Genomic DNA, 21,773 nt, shown 5'->3' with positions numbered 1-21,773 from the left:
TTATTAATCCAGGGTCGGCACAGTGGAATGAACCGCCAACTAATCCAGCACGTTTTTACGCAATGGATGCCATTCCAGCCATAACCCATTTCTGGGAAACATCCACACACAAACACTAATACACTTTGGACAATTTAGCCTACCCAATTCACCTGTACCGCATGTCTGTGGACTGTGGGGGAAACCGGAGCACCTGGAGGAAACCCATGCAAACGCAGAGAGAACATGCAAACTCCACACAGAAACACCAACTGAGCCAAGGTTCAAACCAGCGACCTTCTTGCTGCGAAATGACAGCACTACAAACTATGCCACTGCGCCGCACAAACATTCATTCATTCATTCATTTTCCTTCGGTTTAGTCCCTTATTTATCAGGGGTCGCCACAGCGGAATGAGCCACCAACTGTTCCACCATATGTTTTACACAGCAGATTCCTTACCAGTCGCAACCCAATGCTGGGAATCATCCATACACTCTCACATTCACACACACTCATATACTATGGCCAATTTTAGTTGATCCAATTCTTCTATAGCGCATGTCTTTGGACTGTTGGGGAAACTGGGGCACCTGGAGGAAACCCACATGAACATGGTGAGAACATGCAAACTCCACACAGAAATGCCAACTGGCCCAGCCAGGACTCGAATCAGCGACGTTCTTGATAGTGTTATCCACTAAGCATCCTTGCCACCACTGCTCAAAACACACTTCCCTAAATGTACCTAGTGAGTCATTGATTAGCTAGCTACACATTGCATGTGTTTGAATGGAAGTCTATGGGGCGAAAGGTGCAGTGTGACCGCAGATTTAGAAACGTGAGTGCCATTTATAAAACATTCCAGCTATCAGAGATTTTATAAAACAAAGCAAATAAAATGCACTCTTAGTGCCTTGCTACACTGCCAGCATTTTTAAAAAGTGGTTAACAGAAAAAGAACAGTGCTCAATTTTCTTTAGCAAAAAAAAAAAAAACACTTATGTGGACAGGCACCCTTATAGTAACTTTCTGGTAAAAAGAAAGACATTAGTTAGCTTGTTCAGATGTCATTGTTTAGGGTTAACTAAACTCGTCAGGACTGTTTACATCTTACACACAATTCATGCATTTTTGTCTGATTGGATAGCTGTCTGATCATGTGAAAATGCCCTCCAAAATGCATTCGAGTCTAATATAAATTTGATAACTTAAACCACTTTAGGAGGTGGTCTGGAATGCATTCCTGATTAAGCTGGACAGGTCTAAATGCATCTGGTTGTTAAAAGCACATTTTGAGTGAAAAAGTATAATTTACTCCTACCAAAATTAATAAATAAATAAATAAATAAATGAGAGAGCATGTTATAGGCTAAACATAGTCAGATAACAGTGCTTATGCAAAATGCAACAGCAACACCACATATGGAAATTTGTTTCATTTTATTTCATTTCATTTTCATTCTGACTGATTATTAACCTTTAAGTGGTAAAATTAGATGTCAATGTTACTTTTATATCAAATGGCAGCATTTACATGAGAACAAATTACCTCTGTGAATGGAGAGGAAAGATAAAATAAAAATATGGTGTTTCGTTTGTTTACAGAGTCACAGTGTTTTCTTTTTGGTTGAGTAGCCTGTACACAAAATAATGTTAACCCTTTACAGTTTTAAATGATGTCTTGCATGTATCTGAATGACAAAAATGGATGTTTAATTTAGCCTGTAATTTCGGTAATCACGGAATACAGCACAGAATGCATTTGTGCTGGTGTTTTACAAAGCCTCCTGTGGCCTACATATCAAATGAATTGTATGCTGTATACGATGTAATGGTTATGTTACAGCTTACATCATAATAATTTAATAAAATTCATGCCTGACACCTTAGTCAACGAAACCTAGTCAAAAAATTTGCATGTAGCGTGGGATTTGAAGTTCAGATTTATATCCATTTAACAGATTTATGTGGCTAAAAGTAAATGGAAACGTTTTAAAAATCAGATAGACATCCAATCAAAGAAAATGCACAAAGTGACTAGGTATAAATACCCCCCCTTAGTAAATTACAGTGGAAGACCAGAGATAAGAACACATGCTCTCTATAATCTGTTTCATAATGTTCTACCAACCCCTGGGAAAACCTTATACATGTACCTGCTTCTACATTTTCTAGTGGTTGCAAACAGTGGGTACAAAAATACACTCTTTGGGTGTTTAATCTATACCTTTAAATTGCCAATTTGATTCCTTTAGGGATTATAATTTACAAAGATGTAACATTACAGTGACAGCTTTTGTACTTTTTGCCAAGACTTTAGAAACTGTATAACATCACATTGACAACAACTAAGACCATTGTAACTTATTAGACAGCAAAATACTTTTATAACTACTTGCATTGACAATAGCCTACAACACCTTAGCACTGAAGTGGCAGGTTGCTTGTGTACCAGATTCACCAAGAGCACAATGTTCTACTAATCATCCAGAACACCCTAGAACTGGCCCTAAATATACTGAAAAAAACTGAAAAAAAATTATATATATATATATATATATATATATATATATATATATATATATATATATATATATATATATATATATATATATATATATATATATATATATATATAAATATCTTGGGAAACACATAACAATGCCCTTGCATTTACGTTCTAGAGCTAGAGATGTTCCAAAATGAAAATTGTAAACTTTGTCTCAGAATTTGGTGGGTCTGTTGTTGGAAAGCACGTTCAGTCATGAATAATTAATAAGCAGGGTCTTCTCATAGGAAAAGAAAACTCAGTTTGTAAAAATTAATGAAGCACCAACGTGTAATCAATCTACTTGCAGTTGAGTGCTACGTCACAGATTTTGATCCCGTCCCAATAATGATTTTAAACCCGGAAGATGAAATTAGAGAGTGTCATGTTGGCTTAGTGGTTAGCACTGTCACCTCACAGCAAGAAGGTCGCTGGTTTAAGTCCTGGCTGGGCCAGTTGGCATTTCTGTGGGGAGTTTGCATGTTCTCCCCATGTTCACATGGGTATTCCCCACTGTGCTTTAAGTGAATTGGATAAACTAAATTGTTCGTAGTGTATGAGTGTGTGTGTGAATGAGTGTTTCCCACTACTGGGTTGTGGCTGGAAGGACATCTGCTGTGTAAAACATGCAGAAATAGTTGCCGGTTCTCAAATGCCTATAAAATTCTATTCTTGATTAACTTGTTCAGTGTTTGATGCTGATTTAAGCATATGCTGGAATAGTTGTTGGTACATTCCGCTGTGGCAACCTCTGAAATGAAATGAAAAATGGTGAAATTGGCATACAAAGCTTAAAATTATTCAGTTTCCCCCACAATTAAAGCTCACAATTGTTGTTTTAATTGATGCACAACACTCATAAATCTGTTAAAATCTCAAAAAAAAGTCCTCAGGGGTTTCTTGAATCTTTAAACCAGCTCAGAATCAGCAAGAACCAGCTTAAACTAGCGCCATTTGTCAAAACTAGCATTTGCTGTTTTTTTTTATTTCCAGCAGGTACACATAGCCACGCCCTACCAACCCTATTGCAATGCCCTAGCAATCACTCTACCATCAAGGTAGTTAATTTTACACTCTGAAACTAAATCTCCCCTCTACTCACCTCTCACTCTACTTTGACCTTATAAGTGTGTTTGTGAAATGATCTTGAACAGAAGTCTCTGAAAATGAATGCTGTTAAATGAACCATGTCTGCAAGAGCATTCGCCACTGTTGTGGATTTACTCTCCACTAGCTTCCTCCCAGTTCACACAATCCTAAGCTTCATGTTTGTGGTATAATCAAGAGTGCCAGAGCATCAGGGGCTGCTTGTTAGCATGCATGTGCGAAACAGCGCATTTCATATGTCAGCGGATTCCCGCAGTTCAAAGGCCTGTCAGCCGGCGTTGTGAAAACACTCATCACTGCGGATTTGCACGGACGCGTGCGTTGCGTAACTCGGCCGCCCTCTTTTGTTTCGAAACCGAAGGGAAGACACGGCTCCGGATGCAAATCAAAGTCGTCTGCTGTTTCTTTAATACTGTCACACTCATGTTCCTAGACTGTTTGTTTGCCTGTGAATATTCACCACAGCATCGAGTTTCACCGTCGTCTCTCCTGTTTACCTGTCATCTCGCCTTTCTCCCTGTGTCGACGTTGCTCTCTGATGGTTACGAATTCCCTGGGTTTGCGAGTGAATGAATAAGCACAACTAACATGCCTTTCTGTGTCTGTCGCTCGCGTTTCATTGCATTTCATCATTTCTGAAGCCATCACTGTCAGCAAGCTCTTCGAAAAAAATATAACGCACTCGCCGAGAACAGGTGGAGATATGATTACAGAAACAGATGCATGGATGGATTGATGGATGGATGCGGCTTTACCAGTTGACAGCTGTGTCATCGCAGGAATTATTTTTGTTTTCTCAGTGATATTTTACAAATTAGCTAAATTAATGAACAAAATGTACAAACAGTGTCGCATAACAACACATGGCGGTGTGATTTTCAGAGATGTTTATTCATGCAAGTTGCATGAGGTGGCAATTTGGTGCCATTGTGCGTTTTTGGAAAAACGTAAAGCCTACTGTTTTTTTTTTTTTTCTGAAGCTGTAACAATTGAGCTTGGATTTGAAATGGAATATTCTGGTTCATAAACGTCCCTTGATACAGTAGCAGCATTTCTTTAGGAGATATTGCGTTCACTTTTGTGCATTTTCTCTTGAGTAATTAGTTTAGCTGCCATCAGAAGCTGTTTTATCCCTGGTAAATGCTCGCAGTCACATAATTCTGTTCGTTTGAAGGAACGTTGGGTTTTGGGCAATCCTTCTTTCTCTCCAAAAATTGGAATGCCAAAAGTTACAGAGGGTGTTTCTAATGCCTGAATAAAGCAGTACGCTCCCATTCATCTCAGTGGCAGTTGTTCGTCTGAAATACGCAAGATGTTGGCATTATTGCTTCACAGGCACTTCTGGAGACCATTTTTTATTACTTGCTGCAAAGCCTATGTTCATCTTTTTAAGAGTCAAGCATTTAGGTTCCAGTAGTAAAAATCTTTTCTTTTTCTTAATATAGTCCAAAAAAAAAAAAAAATGTTACAGTGCTGTCACTGTGATGCTACCTTTTTATTTAAGTACCTATATACAAAAATACAATACAAAAATAAATACATATAACAAATATTATATTTGTGTTTATTTATTATTTATTTAATAAATTTTATTTACATTACTATCATTTTATTATTATTAAAGAATTAGAGACTTTTGCACTCTCAGTAAGAGGAAAGAAAAAAAAAAAATCACACTTTTTAGAGACATCCAACATTTTAAGCCTGGTAATCTAGCAACTACAATATAATTACACTGTTTTCCATTACATTGTGGTTGAATCTATGTACCCACTATTAGCAGGTCATAATTTCTTATTTTGCGTACTTATTTAAGTCTACTAGTAATCTGGATATCAGGGTTTCCGCGGGGTCTTAAAAAGTGCTAACATGTCTTAAATTTCAAAACCTACATCTTTAGGGCTTAAAAAGTCTTAAATCTACTGAACTGTTGTGTTGTAGGTTTTAAATCTTTTTTAACAGGTCTTCAATTTTAATTTGTTCATGTATAGCTAGCCAATCTGGCCATTAAGACCCATACAATCACCAACAATCCATCTCAATAAAACTTTTCATTTTAAAATAGCATTTAATTACTTTCATTATGCTGCGTTCCCACCAGATGCAAAGACGTAAATAGACATCCTGTGATGCGATACGCGTGAATGAGGAGGCGTAAATGATACGTTTCGCGCAAAATCTAAACTTTAGCAGACATTCACACCGTGTTAACCAATCAGGAGCTTTCTCTTGTAGGGGCGTGATTATAACATAGCACTTTTTGTTGGTGTCCTGGGGGAAAATCCTCCTGCCAACACCGGACAACAGTTGATCAAACTGAGCTTGGCTCAATCTGAAGCACCGCTGAAAATCTCCATCCTCCAGGTTTATGGAGGAGTTTATGAACTCAAAGAGAACCTCTGAATGGATCTAGTAGACTCAGACACTGCTCCAAACAATTTGACACTGTTTTTCAGTCTTCACAAAGCACATAAACATAGCTATTCTCAATAAAATCCATGTTAGCCATTTGGCAATGAAGCCAGAATCACTGGGCAGACAAAAGCTCTGCCCATGATGCAAATCGGTGTCTATTGTGAAGTGAATTTGATCCACACCTTTAGCGCATTTTAGTGGATTACACGTCTATTTACACACGAATAGCACTATTTTTATGCGCATGCCACGTCTTGTGTGAATGCGGCATTACAGTAACATTTGTTTAAAAGTGTTCCATGTATTTACTGCTGAGAATACTGACCTGACCTCTTTTTTTTATTAAATTATTGTTATTGTAGACAGAATTAATTGACAGCTATGTTTTGTTCTATTCTTAGTAAAGGTTATAGGGTTTGTGAATGAATATATTTAAAAATTACAAAAAAATATTCAAACTAAATTATTATTAGTCTATTATTAAATGTATAAATTTGTAATAATTTTTTGATAGGCCAAGTAAAAATCTTTTCTAACTGGGATATTTGAAAAAATAAATCCTTAGCATTTAGCCCTGCGCAAGTCTAAAATGTCATTCATAATGGTCTTAAAAATTGTCTTAAAAAGTCAAATTTAACTTGGTGAAACCTGCAGAATCCCTGGTATATACCTTTTGTCACCTATTCTTTTTAGTAAGGACATTTGCTATTGTAAGAAGCAACAATAGTCCTTGTTGAAGGTTCTCAACTCCTGAGTTTGTGTCAGAGGTAGACATTTGTGGCCTTATTGAAGGGTGCTATTTTGGAAGAGAAGGTGGCAGACAGCTAAACATGACAATGCAGACTTTAGTGTTTTTTTATATGGTAGCACACAAACACACTCCATCCCTCAATGATCCTTCAGTAAGGCATGAGGAAGAAAGAGTAAAATAGACTTTCATCCCCGTCATGTTTAAAAGCATTCAGCAGGCAACCATCTCTCCTCCCATCCTCCCTCGTCCTTCAATCTGCTGTCAGCTCTTTATTTCTGCATCAGTAATTAGTAATCTAGCAGCATAATCAACACCTCCAAAGCAGAGGAGGTCGAGTCATCTGTAAACTTTTCACTTTATGTTACATGTAAGTTTTGTGACAGGTGAACCGATGGACTGTTCATTGCAAGTGACAGTAAATATATATTTTTGGGGTGCACAAGATTTACATTTGAATTAAATTATGTATTACGTTAGTTCTTTCTAGATGGTTAGGTGTTTTTGTTTTTCGTTTAGAAAGGCCCATCATCTTAAAGATTAAAGGGGGTTTGCTTTTAGATAAAATAATTTACCAAATACCAGACTGTAAACTGGGAAGATATGAAAGTGTTTTCTATTTTTGATTAGTGTCTTTTAAAAATGGGATTTATTTATTTATCTATTTATTTATTTATTTATTTATTTATTTATTTATTTATTTATTTATTTATTTATTTATATATTTATTTTTGTAAAAATTGTAGATTATTAACTGATTTTGATCTCTACTGATTGTTGTTTTTATTTGTTATGAATTATGATGATGCTAAAACATTCACCAATATTAAGAAATTAAATTTTTACAATTAAGCTTAAACTAAACTAATAAAATAATAGGTTCCGTGTTTTCCATGTACAGTTGAAGGTAAAATTATTAGCCCGTAAAAGTTTTTATTCTTTTTTCAAATATTTCTCAAGTAATGTTTAACAGAGCAAAGATATTTTCACAGTATTTCCTATAATGTTGTTATGCGGTGACACAGTGGGTAGTGCTGTCACCTCACAGCAAGAAGGTCGCTGATTCGAGCCTCGGCTGAGTTTGTTGGCATTTTTGTGTGGAGTTTGCATGTTCTTCCCGTCTTCGTGTGGGTTTGCTCCGTGTGCTCCGGTTTCCCCCACAGTCCAAAACATGTTATATAGGTGAATTGGGTAAGCTAAATCTTTCGTGGTGTATGTGTGTGAATGAGAGTGCTACAGAACAAACCACTGTTGTCCATTGACTTGGCTAATTAACCAAACTAGCCTAGTTAACCTAACTAACCTGGTTAGGCCTTGCATTTTTATGCTGAATATTAGTATTTGGCAGAATAACTTTTAAAATATTATATACAGTCATCATGGCAAAGACAAAAGAAATTAGTTGTTAGAAATTAGTTATTAAAAGTTATGTTTAGAAATGTGTTGAAAAAATTATAAAAATTTTGACTGCAACTGTGTACAGAATCACTTACAGTTTTTCTCAATTGCTTTGGCTCAATTCTCAATTGAATTTTTTTATTTTTTTAAATCTCTGAACAATTAGCTTATTGTTTACTTTAGAGCGGCATTTCTTATTAATTTAGGCAAATTGCAAATGCTTTGGCACATGTTTGCAAACAGTAAGTACTGTACCATTTTCTGTAGTTTGGATAAAAACTAACTGTATATGGCTTGTTAATCAAAACTGATAAATCAAATCTCACTCAAACTCTTCACAACTTCTCAATCATTATTTATCGTGTTAGCCATGACACTCAAAACAATCCATTAATTTATCAAACATTTGTATACACACTTTTAAACCATTAATATCTGATATTGACCATAAATATCTGATATTTTCATTGTTTGTATGTCCGCTAAATTGGTAAATGGCCTCTAATTAAAATGGTTGACTAATTTTCTATGGTTGACTATCATGGTGAAAAAAAACAACTAATCTTTTTGGCCAGTGAGGCTCACACGATGACAAATACACTTTATGTTTTGGTGACCTTGGCCAAATTACTGACACAATAACTAGACTTTGAAACATGAATGAAATGTTTTGGGTGAATAACTACATTTTGCAGACATGCAATGAAGATCCAGCAAACAGTTTTGAAATTTGTACTCACAGTTTAGAGAATGTTAAGACTATTTTGAAAAATGTGCCAGAGCAATTGAGAAAATCTGTTTAAAAATGCGTTGAAAAAATCATTGAAACTGTACAAAATCACTTAATATGTATCATGTATCACAAAATTTAAGATTTATAATAAAATTGTTTATTTGAATTTTATTTTAAATAACCTAATGGTTATTTGAAATGTTTTATCAGATTTTTTTGTATTACTATTAATCTAAATTTATTCACCAAAGCCCTTATATTTGGCATTTAATTTTGGATCGTGCCTATAAACACAGATTCACCAAACCTGTGAAGCTTTAGCTCATACTGTTTCTTTTGTTTCCTTCCTCTCCTCTCTCCTCATCACTACCCCCCTCATTTTCGTAAAGGTCAAAGCTTTTAACAAAGAGAAACTGCTGCCTGTTTTTACTGCAAAGGGCAGGCAGAGTTTTAAATAGCAAGATTATTTAAATATTGTGCAAACAAAATGCAAATATTGAAGAAGGTAATTAGCCGGAGCTCACCATTCTCAAGGGGTACGTGGGGTGGGTTACTCTATATTTGGAGGACATGAGATAAGTCCAAACTCAGTTTTGAACACATCGCTCACTTGTTGTCAGAATGAGTGATTTTTCTTGCTTTTTTACTGCATAGTTTATATAAAAGTCCTCATTTGAATCTAAAAACTAAAACTTTTAAAGGATGTCTTTTACAGCAGTGTCCTAATTTTCTTAGCTTTGTATATTTCACCATAATTTTAATGCATTTACTTTACTTCTGTAGGACAATAAGTTTGAAGACTGGCCAATTTAATGTTGGAGGTTTCATTGCTAAATTTGACTGCCTGTTGGCCATTCTTCATTGATTTCACAATCCACCTGTAAAAGTAGAATGTTAAGGTTTAATTAGCAGAGTAATAGCACAGTTTTGCCCAAAATATTGCAGTGCACACATTATGAGTGACATATCAGTTTTAAAGAGGACAAATGGTTGTGCGTGTCGTGCTGGCGCATCTGTGACCAAGACAGCAAGTCATTTGTGATTTATCAAGAGCCAAAGTATGCAGGGTAATGTCAACATACCACCAAGAAGGACAAACCACATCCAAAATAGCAACCGTGAAATCGATTTCTTTACTATAACATGTAAAACGTAAAAAATTCCATATTCTAAATCAGGATTAATCATAATCAAGTCTTATTCAGAATTGGGTAAATATTTAGATTACTGATTCCAGTGGATAGATTACAGATTTTTTTTCATTGAAGGAGAAGGGAAGGAAAGGAGCAGGATGAGGTGAAGAAGGAAGAAAATAAGGTGAAAAATTGTGGCAAATAAAAATTTAATTAGAAGACATCTGGATTTGATAATACAGTGAAATGCATCTCTTCAAAAACACTTTCACATTGACATTAATATCTCTTGTTCAAATACATTATAAACAGCAGCTGCGCTAATTATTTCCTTTGTTTTCTATTTCCACCTCTGGGGATGCCCATACCAAGGCCTCTTGTGATCGTGCAGTGCCACTTGATCAGTTCTAAGACCTGTGAAAAGGTGATGGCAACCTTCTGGGGACTTGAGGACAGCACATACAATTAATATACTTCATTGAACATTTATAGATATCCCCTTTTTTGGAAGGACACTATATACTACATAATCACAGTTTAACGTTTATATATGATGTCCGCCCTATACACAACTCCATACATTTTCTGATTGTAATGCAATAATGTGCATCTTTTGTAAAGCTGCTTTGAAACAATAATTATTGTAAAAAGCGATATACAAATAAACTTGAATGTCCGTGCAATGAGGCCGAGAACTGATCAGAGAGCAGCAGAATCTTTGTGCTTTCTGGTAGGCTTGTCAAACTATCAGGATGAAGTCTTGTCCACTTATCAGATTTTTCTGACCATTCACTGCCCACTTAGACAGGGAGAGACAGCCTGACTAGCATGCAGTTTTGGGGAGTAACTGAAGGTTGCATTGCTGCTAACTAAAATATATTTTTCTCCATGACAGCAGTTCAGGCTATTCTAGAATTTATTTCTGTCTGATGTAGTACTTACACCAGATTGAATTGGGGAAGTGATCAAACATGCTGTTTCCTTTCTATTCAATTTAGGGAATTAGTTTGTTTGCGTGGTTTGCTAAATTATTTCACTGATTAATTTTCAGATAAATATTTTGCTATATTTTAGTTAATACTACTGTTCATTTTTTAAATGTATTAAATAGCATGTTTTGATAACAGTTTACAATTAGGCTAGGTTGTTAAAATTAATTATTCTTAACTATATTTCTTAAGAAGAACTAATTACGAATAGTACAGTACATCCAGAGCATTTATTACTCTTAGTTCATGTTAATTCCAACATTTAGTAATAAAAAAGGATTTTTTTTTTGTATTATTTAATAGACCTGTGCCAAACCATTCACTGTATTTGTTTGTGTTTAATGGTAGAATAATTACACGTGCATTCAATTCAATTAATAAATAGTATCTAATGATATTAGACTACTACTGTATACTGCTGTCCAAAGAAAAAGAGCAGTAACTACACTCTCAGAAATAAACGAGAGCTGTCACTGGTGTGGTACCTTTTCAAAAGATACACATTTGTACTTAAAGGGTCCATATTGGTACCTCAAAAGTATATAGTATATATTTGCACCTACAAATTTTAAGAGCAACACTTTTGTACTTTTAAGGTACTAATATGTACCCTTGAGATATTAATATGAAACTTTTAGGTACATATTTGTAACTTTTGAAAAGGTACTACCCCAGTGACAGCTTGTGTACCTTTATTTCTGAGTACACATTTGGTCAAAATGTAGTTAAGGCCTAAATTGGGCTTTGAAACAAGTAATCTACCCACACAATATTTGGCTAACATGTGTAAAACAAAAAAAGGACATCTCAATTTTCAAGTTACTGAAGATGCGATAAACACTTGCTCTAATTTACTCGTTTTCACATCATGCGCTTGATTAAAATATTTATTATATTCATTATTTTACTTCGCATGATAGAAATACTTAAATTGCCAGGATTAGTATTTGCATAGTTAATGTACTTTGCCTGTATAGTATTATATAGTCTTAAAGATAATTATAGCTTTTTAAGTTACTTAGCAAAACTTAGTAGTCTATAGAAAATTATAACCTAAAAAATGTATGTTTAGTGCATGAATTTGTTCTGGCAAAAGGATTTCCCTATTTGATGTAAAGTTATGGTTTTTCACTTTTTACTGTAGCTTGACAGTAGTTGAGCTGCTTTAAATTAGAACTGACTTGACAAGCTACGGTTTTAACAGTTTCCCTATTGGAGCCAAGTTTGAGTCTTTCCCTGTGGTCCATTCCAATCCCCTTCCACTTTTTTTTTCCTGCAGTAGTTCCCAACCTGTCAACTTTCTCTCTACTCTCCTGTCAAAAACACAAAAAGGAGACTCTCCAGCAGTGCAGTGACCAGCCAAACCGCCACTGATTAGTTCCTCAAGAAATAACAATGGAGTAGCCAGTAAAAATGAAGATTCCAAAGGGACTGGTAAACACCTGTGAACCTGACTCCCATAAATTGCATAATGCCATCTGCTCAGCTTAGAGTTTGCCAGATTTGCTGCACCATTGGTGGCAAGTGTTCATGGGTCAGTAGAAAACCATTAATAGTGCTTACAAAATTGGGTCATTTTCTGTTCTCATTTTCTGGTTGGTTGCTATGGTGTCGCTTTGTAGTTGCTAAAGTGTTCTGCATGGTTTCTATGGAGCTCTAAGATAAATGCTTATCTATTGTAGGTGTTTCAAGTCCAAGTCTTTAGGATATTTTTGGGTTTGTTATCCAGAAGTATTACTAGCCAGCTACAGTATGACCTCAGTTGCATCATTTATCATTGTTTAGTTATTCTGTGTTTCCCAGAAAATAGTTTAGCAAACAGTATCACTTACTGAAACTACTCAACTTTAAGATCTCGAGCTGAAGTTAAAATAATAATTTCTGGTTACTATGAAATGTAGTCTTACTGTAGGGTCTATTTGTATTAACAGGGCTTTCAGTGATCAGCCAACAGCCCTTCATGTGAAGTATGAGTTCTATTAAATGAATAAGTGAGCAGAAAGTTTTTATTAAAGTGGATAGCACTTACAATTTCTCTTCTGTTTTGGTGTTTTCTCACAATTTGTCCTATAAAGTCCACATCTTAGGTCAGTAAGCAAATTAAGTACTCTTTTGTTGCTCTTTGAACAAATTCCAAAGTTAAGGAGGTAAACAAGAAAAAGCTCTACCACTACTTAATTTTTATACTAAATTATCAACTGGCCAATGGCTGTAATGAGTCATGAGCTTGCTCATATACTGGGTAGCTAAACCATTTACAGCTTTGTCATTAATCAGTAATGATTAAAAATTTATACAATGTTTAATGGAGAAGCCTATGTAGACTATGTAGACAGAACCAGAGCCTCACAATTTTAGACCTTGTTCCAACCAACAGTGTTCAAGTGATCGCAAATGATCATTTTAAAACACTTTTAGGAAAAAGTTGTCAGTTTAAGTGCTTTTTCACTGTATTGTACTTAATAGTACCACATCAGGTGAGGTTCCAGGCGAGCCGTACTATTACCAAAGTTTAATTTCACTACCAGCGTCATTGGATTCCTAGCACAATACACCAAAACCAATATATTTAGAAAGTCAGCACCAACCACTATACTATCTTGTGACAAAGACAACTGAGGGTCAGAAGAAGAGGTCCAGACGTTCTTCTCATTGGTAGCCGAGGAGCGAATGAGATGACCCTAAATGAAAAAATATTCAGGAAGTCACCGCTGCATAGGTGCCACAGTAATCCTAAAGCAGTAATTTTACTCATTTTAGGAGGTACTAAACTGCAGTGATTGCAAAATGAAGTCAGACAAAACCAAACCAAAGCAGAACTGTTAAGGTTTATAGTAAAGGTGCAAACTGAAACATGCATGTCTAGATATAGCTTGGGTCTCTCCTTCAATGTAAATCAATAGGCTTTTTCTACAGCAGGAGTGTCTAGTAGGCCTCCTACTAAAAGGCCACTGTCCTGTATATTTTAGCTCTAATCAGCTCCAACCTGCTTGCCTCTTTCTGTGAAGATCTTGATAAGATGGTTCAGATTGTAGGATATTAATTAGACATGTAGCCAAACTCTGCAGGACAGTGGCCCTCCAGGAACATTGGACAGCCTTGACCTAGAATACCAAAATCATAAGACAGAGATGTCCAGCTCTGCTTCTGGAGGCCTATTGCCCTGCATAATTTAACTCCTACCATAATTAAATCCATATGAAGTAGTTAATCAAGCTCTTACTAGACTTACTAGTAAGTTCCAGACAGGGCGTTGAGACAAATTAAAGTTAAGCTATGTAGGGCCATGACCCTCCAGAGTAGAGTTTGGACACCCCTGTCATAAGATCACTTAGAAAACGAACTCATCTCTCCTCAAAAAGTGACATGATTTGACATTTTTGTGATTTTTACAGCATCTATTTAATATTTGTGGTTAGGGTTTGTTCATCTCCCCCTGCGAATGTTCATCCTAAAGATTGATCCGTGCGCTCAGTTGTCTTCACAAGTGGATTTTTATTTTAATAAGATGACTAGCAGCTCATAGCGCAGCAGTAGAGTAATACCCAACAGCGCTTTGATCAGTGTGTGTGTGTATGTGTGTGTGTGCGCTAGCCAGATTGAGAACATCACACAGTTTCTGTCACTTGCAATTTACAAAGTTGTGTGTGATGTACACACAGAGTCTGGTATTTCACCCTTCTCAAAGCTGCTGAATGTATAATTTTGGTCTGTGTGTGTGGGTGTGCTTGTAATTGCGCCGTGTTTCCTTGTCGCTTTCGTCTAGAAGCCCAGCGGGTGTCCATGCTATATGGAGCGTGTGTATTCAAGCGTGTTTGCATATCCTATATGTATATTTTAGTCTGGATATTATTAATAAAGTAAGACACAGCCTTTGTGACTAATGAATTGTGATTTATTTCTTCTGTTATTATATGTGGTGTGACACTATGTATGATCTGTCAATCTGTTCAGATGTCAGTCTTAATTAGCATATCTTATTGCAAATATGGGGATGTGTGAACCGTACTTTTAGAGAACAATGCTACTCTTTTTTTAACTATCACACTGATTTTTTTCCATAATTATTAACATGTCTGAAAATCAAACCATTATTTTTAAAGGCAGGAATGTCACAGCATAATGGAGCTGAGCACAAAGTGCAAGGACAAAGACAAAGCCTGCAATTTTCAGAAACGTGTTTGGAAAAAAAGATACACAGCACAATATTTTAATTTCAATAAAAGCAACATTTTTTTATTCCGTATAAGCCATTAAAATGTCATGGTGATGAATGGGGGCCTGCAAATTGGATGATATTGTAAAAGACTGTGAAAAACGATTAGGAATAAAATGAATCAATTATTTTAAAAGTTGTTCTGCATTTGCCCACTGAATCTATCAAATAATAATGTGAACCTCAGTATTCGCTTAATTACATCAGTAAGTCACGGGGATACACAAAGCCTAGAAATAGCTTCATTTCCAGATAACGAACTAATACATACAGTAAGGTGGTAATAAAACTGCATACTCTATTGCTGCAAGATTTAATAAAACAGTTAATGGTTCTAATGCTATATATGTTTTGTTTTTCAGAGCTTCCTTATGGCTGGGAGAAAATTGATGACCCTATTTATGGAACCTACTATGTTGAGTAAGTTCAAGCGCTCAAGTTAGCAGTTTAATGGCATTTAATGGATCCCTATGTGTTCTCTCAGCTTTGTATTAATTGCATATATTGCAGCTCCATCGTGCCCAGGCTGAAAAACAGCTGCTTCGTTGTTTCCTAATTCAGTGTGTTTGCGTGTGTGTGCCATCATTTTTCCTGCTTAATGCACAGTCTGGGGTGAGCTGGGACTATTTATAGTATGGTTTTGCTTGGCTACTCTTCCTCCCAGGACAGAGAAGAACAGCCAGCCTCGAGCCAATAATGCAGCTGTAGTATCCTGTGGATACACAACCGCACATCACAAATGCAGCACTGCATCCATGCCTGCTGTCCTCAGATGAGATTATGGCACGTCATATCACCGAATTGTAATCATATACTGTAGTAACAGTCTTTTCTGTCAGGCTGCCTGCATCGTGCTGGTGCTGTGCATGTCACTGTAATGACTTCTTCTATTTATTGTTATTAATGTTTTATAACTTCCCCCATAGTATGTCTGTCCATCTATCAATTCTATCAATCTGTCTGTCAGTTCGTCCTCCTGTAAGTCTGTTCATTCATCCTTTTGTTTGTCTGTTGGTCAGTTTGTCCATTGATGCATCTATCTTTCTGTTCATTCATTCGTTAATTTTAGGCGTAGTCCCTTTAATTATCAGGGGTCGCCACAGCGGAATGAACCGCCAACTTATCCAGCATATGTTTTACGCAGTGGATGCCCTTCCAGCTGCAACCCAACACTGGCAAACACCTATACGCACTCCTTCACACACATACACCTAGCTTATTCAGTTCACTTGAAGCACATGTCTTTGGACTGTCGGTGTAGCCGGAGCACCCGGAAAAAAAAAACCCCACGCGAACACGGGGAGAACATGCAAACTCCACACAGAAATGCCAACTGAACCAGCTGGAGCTCGAAGCAGCCACTTTCTTGCTGCTCCACTCTTTCTATCTACTTTTCTGCATATTTATTTACACACTCATTCACACACACACACACTATGGACAATTTAGCCTACCCAATTCACCTGTACAGCATGTCTTTGTACTGTGGGGGAAACCGGAGCACCCGGAGACCCACGCGAACGCAGGGAGAACATGCAAACTCCACACAGAAATGCCAACTGAGCTGAGGCTCGAACCAGCGACCTTCTTGCTGTGAGGCGAACATGCTACCCACTCCGCCTCTGCGTCACCTTATTTTCAATGTTTTATAACTTAATTGATTCACCAAAGTTTATCTGTATGTTCATCATGTCCTTCTATCAGTCTGTCTGCAAATTCGTCCTCCTAGTATGTCTATCAATATGTTTGTGTATCCATTTTTCGGTCCATTTGTTCGTCTCTATGTCTGTTAATTCATTTGTCTTTTTGTCCATTTATCTTTTTGATTATTGTGGCTGGTTTGTCCATTTATCTAGCTTTCTGTCTGTCCTCTTGTCTGTCTGTCTATCCGTCAGTTAATCAATCGATGTGTTAGTCTATTGCAGTGGTGGCCAACCCTGTTTCTGGAGAGCCACCTTCCTGCAGATTTCAGTTGCTACCCTTATCAAACACACCTGAACCAATTAAGTAGGACCTGAACACCACGTGATAATTAAAGGCAGGTGTTTTTGATATAGGTTGCAACTGAAAACGTGCAGGAAGGTGGCTCTCCAGGAACAGGGTTGGCCACCCCTGGTCTAATGGTATATATATTTTTTATATATATGTCTCTTTGTCACTCTTTTCATCCATCTGTCTGTCAGTTTTGCTGGACTGTCTGTCTGTAGTCTTTCTGTATATTTATACATCTGTCTGTCAGAATATTTCTTCTGGCTGTTTCTCCATGTGTGATAGTTTCTGTCTGTTTGTCTGTCTGTCAATCCATCTGTTTGCCTGTCTGTCTGTCTGTTCATTTGTCCTTCTGTCACATTTGTCTATTTATCCTTTGACTTGTTAAATGCTGAATTACTCTCAATCTTAATGGCTCTCGATTACTCGTGGGGTGTTTTTTGGCTTATGCAAATTTTCAGCTTGAGTGGAATTTTTGGAACTTGCATAGAAGATGTGATTGAGATGAATACAGCATATTAGCATTCCCTATTAATCATGCTGCTTAGTGCAAATTCACCTCTATTTGCACATTTTCATTGACTTTGTAGTTTGAACATTTAATGTAATCGAATGTAATCTGTCCGTCTGTCTGTCTTTCCTTCATAATGCATTATATGCTGTATCATTAGCATTCAGTTGCTCATGTAGCTTTCAATGTATTTGTTTTAACCTACAGTACATGTTGTTTAGGCTCTATTTATCTGTCGAATGGAAAAGAAGAAAAGCACATCTTTTAGTAGTAATTGTACAACTGTGGGTTTGTATGTTGTTGAAGATGACAGCTGGGAAGATCAGAAGCCGCATCTGGTGTGAAATGACTGTAATAGACTATAAATCTGTGTCTAGTGCCTTTTTAGAGGAGACACTTAACAAGAACATTATGCATAAGGCTTATCATTTGTATTTGTGTAATATGTGTATTTTCTAACTTATACAGATGTCACTTCACCTTTACAACTGGTATACAATAAGCCCACACCCAATTTAGACTCATTGAAAATACGTGCTTTAACCTACATTCTACATCATGCCTAAAAAACATTGTTCAGGGTACATTTTGTTGCATGTTTCAAATAACAAATCCACTAGAGGATGCTGCCTATATTTTTGGCATTCTGAAATATGTTACATAGGGTATGTTTGGATGTATGTTTCAGATACACATCCTCCTTGTATAAGTTCATGGGAAGGCAGGACTTGTACAGATCTCCTGCCAACCACTGACTTAAACCCAAAAAAAGCAAACATACAGGGACCACATGTTTTTCCTTGATTTTGCATTGCTTTTATTTAATTTGTGGACCCGTGCTTCACCAGACTTGAACCCAACTCTGCATCATCTGCAGTCTTGCAGTCTAATGCTGTGTTCAGACCAGATGTGGAAGAAGCTTCAAGCATGAGTGATATACATGTAAAAGTCAATGCAAACATGCAAATAGACATCTTGCGGCGCGATACGTGCAAATGGCACGACACGAATGTTGTGGTGCAAATGGCACAGCGCGAATGGTGCGGCGCGAATGATGCGACGCTAATGACGCGAATTGCGCGAATGACGCGGCACGAATTAAGCGTTTAGCACATTAGATGTGCTTAAAACACGTTTCGCGCAATTTGCTCGTGTTCAAAAATTTGAACTTTAGCGGACATTCTTGCCGCGTTAACCAATTAGGAGCTTGCTCTTGTGGGGGCGTGATTGTGACGGTTGTTGGTGTCCCGGAGGAAAACCTCTGCGCGACACCGACAACAGTTCATCAAACTGGGCTCGGCTCAGTCAGAAGCACCGCTGAAAGCCTCCATCATCCAGGTTAAGTTTCTGGAGGATTTTTTGAGCTCACAGAGCTGGATGCACCTCTGAAAGGATCTAGTGGACTCAGACATGGCCCTAAACGTATCGATGCTGTTTTTTTACATAAAGCACATAAACACTGTTATTTTCTTTATAAAATCCATGTTAGCCATTTAGCAACGAAGCTAGAGTCACCAGGCAGACAGAAGCCCTGCCCATCACGCGAATTCGCATCTGTTTGGAAGTGAGTTTGACGCGCAAATAAAGCAAGTAAACTCAAATGTTCAAGCGGCTTTTTACGCGCGAATAGCACGATTTATCCGCGTGTTCCGCATCTGGTGTGAACACAGCAATACAAAAATGTAGGTAAAAAAGCACATATTTTCAATGAGCCTGTGTTGCCCAAACTGATTCCATGGCTTGTTTGCAAGGCCTCGTGTGCTATAAAAAAGAAAAGTGTTGAACTGGTCTCAGATAAAGTGCTAGGGACAAAATCCATTTGCTCATTATGCTTTGATCTGTTGAATCAATTTCAGGCTTTAGACCTCAAAAGAAATCTAAAACCAATGTCTCCAAAATTGACCTTGCGTAGTCTTGGCACAAAGCTGTAATTACAAATGCCACGTCTCTGCAAAAAAGCATTACCTCTTTTCAAAAGAATGCCTTTTAATGGGGCCTAATTGTCTTTGTACTTTCAAATGGCACCATTTTCAACAGCGCCTTTTAAAACATATTAAATTAATTCTGACGGCAAGTGTTATACAGACAGTCAAAAGGACCATTTTTTCTTCTAGATCACAAGATGCTCTCATTACTGTCTGATCTAATTTTTACATCACTCTCTTTACAAAGATAAGGATTAACTGGGCTAATGTTTTGCTCATTGACCACAGCCTGTTAGATTTAAATGATGTGTTAAAGGGTGTTTAAATCAAGATGCATGCTTTCATGTATAGTGCATATAATTAATGTCTCCATTCATCTGCAATTTTTGAACTGGGTGTCCAAGATGATTTTCCCTGACCATCCAACCCTTCTGCAGTTCATGTTTCAAAAGTGCACAACTGTTATATATGCTTTACTTTCATAAGCAGTTTTTAAAATGGAATATCTCGCTTCTACATGCAACCTCAGTGTATGTACATGGTGTGGGTATACACCCTGTAGGCACAGCATGTCAACATGACGTGAGATTGACATTGCACTCCAACGTTGTAGGACATTGAATTCAGTTTGGAAACAAAAATTGGGTTGACATCAGAACTCAACGTCAGGCTGACATCAATGTCCAACAACGAACAGATGTTGCATTTTGGTTACTTTTCAATGCGACCTAAAACAACAAAATATCAACGTCTAATGATGTTACAGCTTGACCTTTTGTGGAAGTTACGAATATGAAGTCTATCAGATCTGGAATATTGGTTGCCATACCTGATGAATAAATGTCAGTATTTGACATCAACATGACGTTGGTTTAAGATGTTGGCTTGACGTTAGATTTTGGTCACTTTTTAACACAAACTAAAGTCAACCAAATGTCAATGTTGTTTAAGGTTGTTATTGGACGTCAAAATAACATTGTCCTTAGATGCTGGTGATCTAAATCTAACCTGACATTAACATATTATGACATTGTGTGTCTGCTGGCCAGTATATATAGTTTTTTGTTTTGTTTTTGAATTTTTAAAAGAATGCAAATTTTTGGTGCAAATAATTAAATTTTATTACAATAATTAGTGCATTTTGTATTAAACAATATCAAAAACTATTGATGCAATTAATTTTCATTTTAATAAATATCAAGGCTTTATAAATTATTTATTTGTTCACTTATTTATTATTTACATATGAACAAAAAATGTTATATACACAGAAAACTGTGCACATTTTTGTGATGACGAGTCAATTCTAGTTGCTGAAATTCAGTACCAGTCTACAGTTATGGGACATTCAAAGATTTTCTTGAATAGCTGCTTTCATTCGCATGGCTACTGCCTAAGTAGAGTGAAAATGCCACCTACATAGGCAGTGGAGCAAGGCAGCTTGCTCTGTGGCTTATATACTGAATGGTCACGTATTTTCAAGTAGCCACTTGAAATGAGTCTATGTTTCTGGTTTCTGATTGCAGTCACATAAACCGCAGGACTCAGTTCGAGAACCCAGTTTTAGAGGCCAAGAGAAGATTGCAACACCAGCAGCAGATGCAGAGTCAGGGCTTGTCCTCTCTCCCCCTACCTGCAGTTTACAGAGGTAAAGTATTCATTAAATATATTCATATAAAAATTACTAGCTAAATTTTAACATGTACATATTAGTGCAAATCTGATTAGCACGGTGTTCCCAACCATCCTAGCTTAAGCTCACTGATGTGATGACATCATAATAACCCCTATCTGCTCTTCATACAATGACATGTTTAACATCAGATCTGCTGGAATCTGATTGAGGCTTATGAAATTTCTCCTGTGAGCTCAGTGACTGTCTCCATAGTAACACATCTAAGCTCAGACGTCGTCTTTGGTAGAGCACCATCTGTGAGTGAACTTGTTTTTTAAGAATATCACCTCCTTGCAGTCAGACCATTGGGATTATGATTTTTTTCTTTGTGCCAAAATTAACATTCGGTCACCTGCATGTCTTTCCTAGAACAGGAAAAGGAAAATGGACCATGATCAAATAT

The 21,773-nt window shown here is 36.8% G+C and overlaps 1 protein-coding gene across 50 annotated transcripts in view; it reads left to right on the top strand.

Annotated features, from left to right (window-relative positions):
* magi2a (membrane associated guanylate kinase, WW and PDZ domain containing 2a) overlaps positions 1 to 21,773 on the top strand; it is a 328,630-nt gene that overhangs the window by 226,048 nt on the left and 80,809 nt on the right. For all 50 annotated transcript variants that reach the window (XM_073946372.1, XM_073946344.1, XM_073946347.1 and 47 more), the window contains exons 7-8: positions 15,633 to 15,690; positions 21,222 to 21,343. In XM_073946372.1, the coding sequence (XP_073802473.1) occupies positions 15,633 to 15,690; positions 21,222 to 21,343 (180 nt within the window). The remainder of the gene's footprint in view (positions 1 to 15,632; positions 15,691 to 21,221; positions 21,344 to 21,773) is intronic.

Source organism: Danio rerio, chromosome 4 (assembly GCF_049306965.1).
Source record: "Danio rerio strain Tuebingen ecotype United States chromosome 4, GRCz12tu, whole genome shotgun sequence".
Lineage (NCBI taxonomy): Eukaryota > Metazoa > Chordata > Actinopteri > Cypriniformes > Danionidae > Danio > Danio rerio.
Note: the sequence above shows the minus strand (reverse complement) of the source record. Positions and strands in the feature narration are given on the sequence as shown.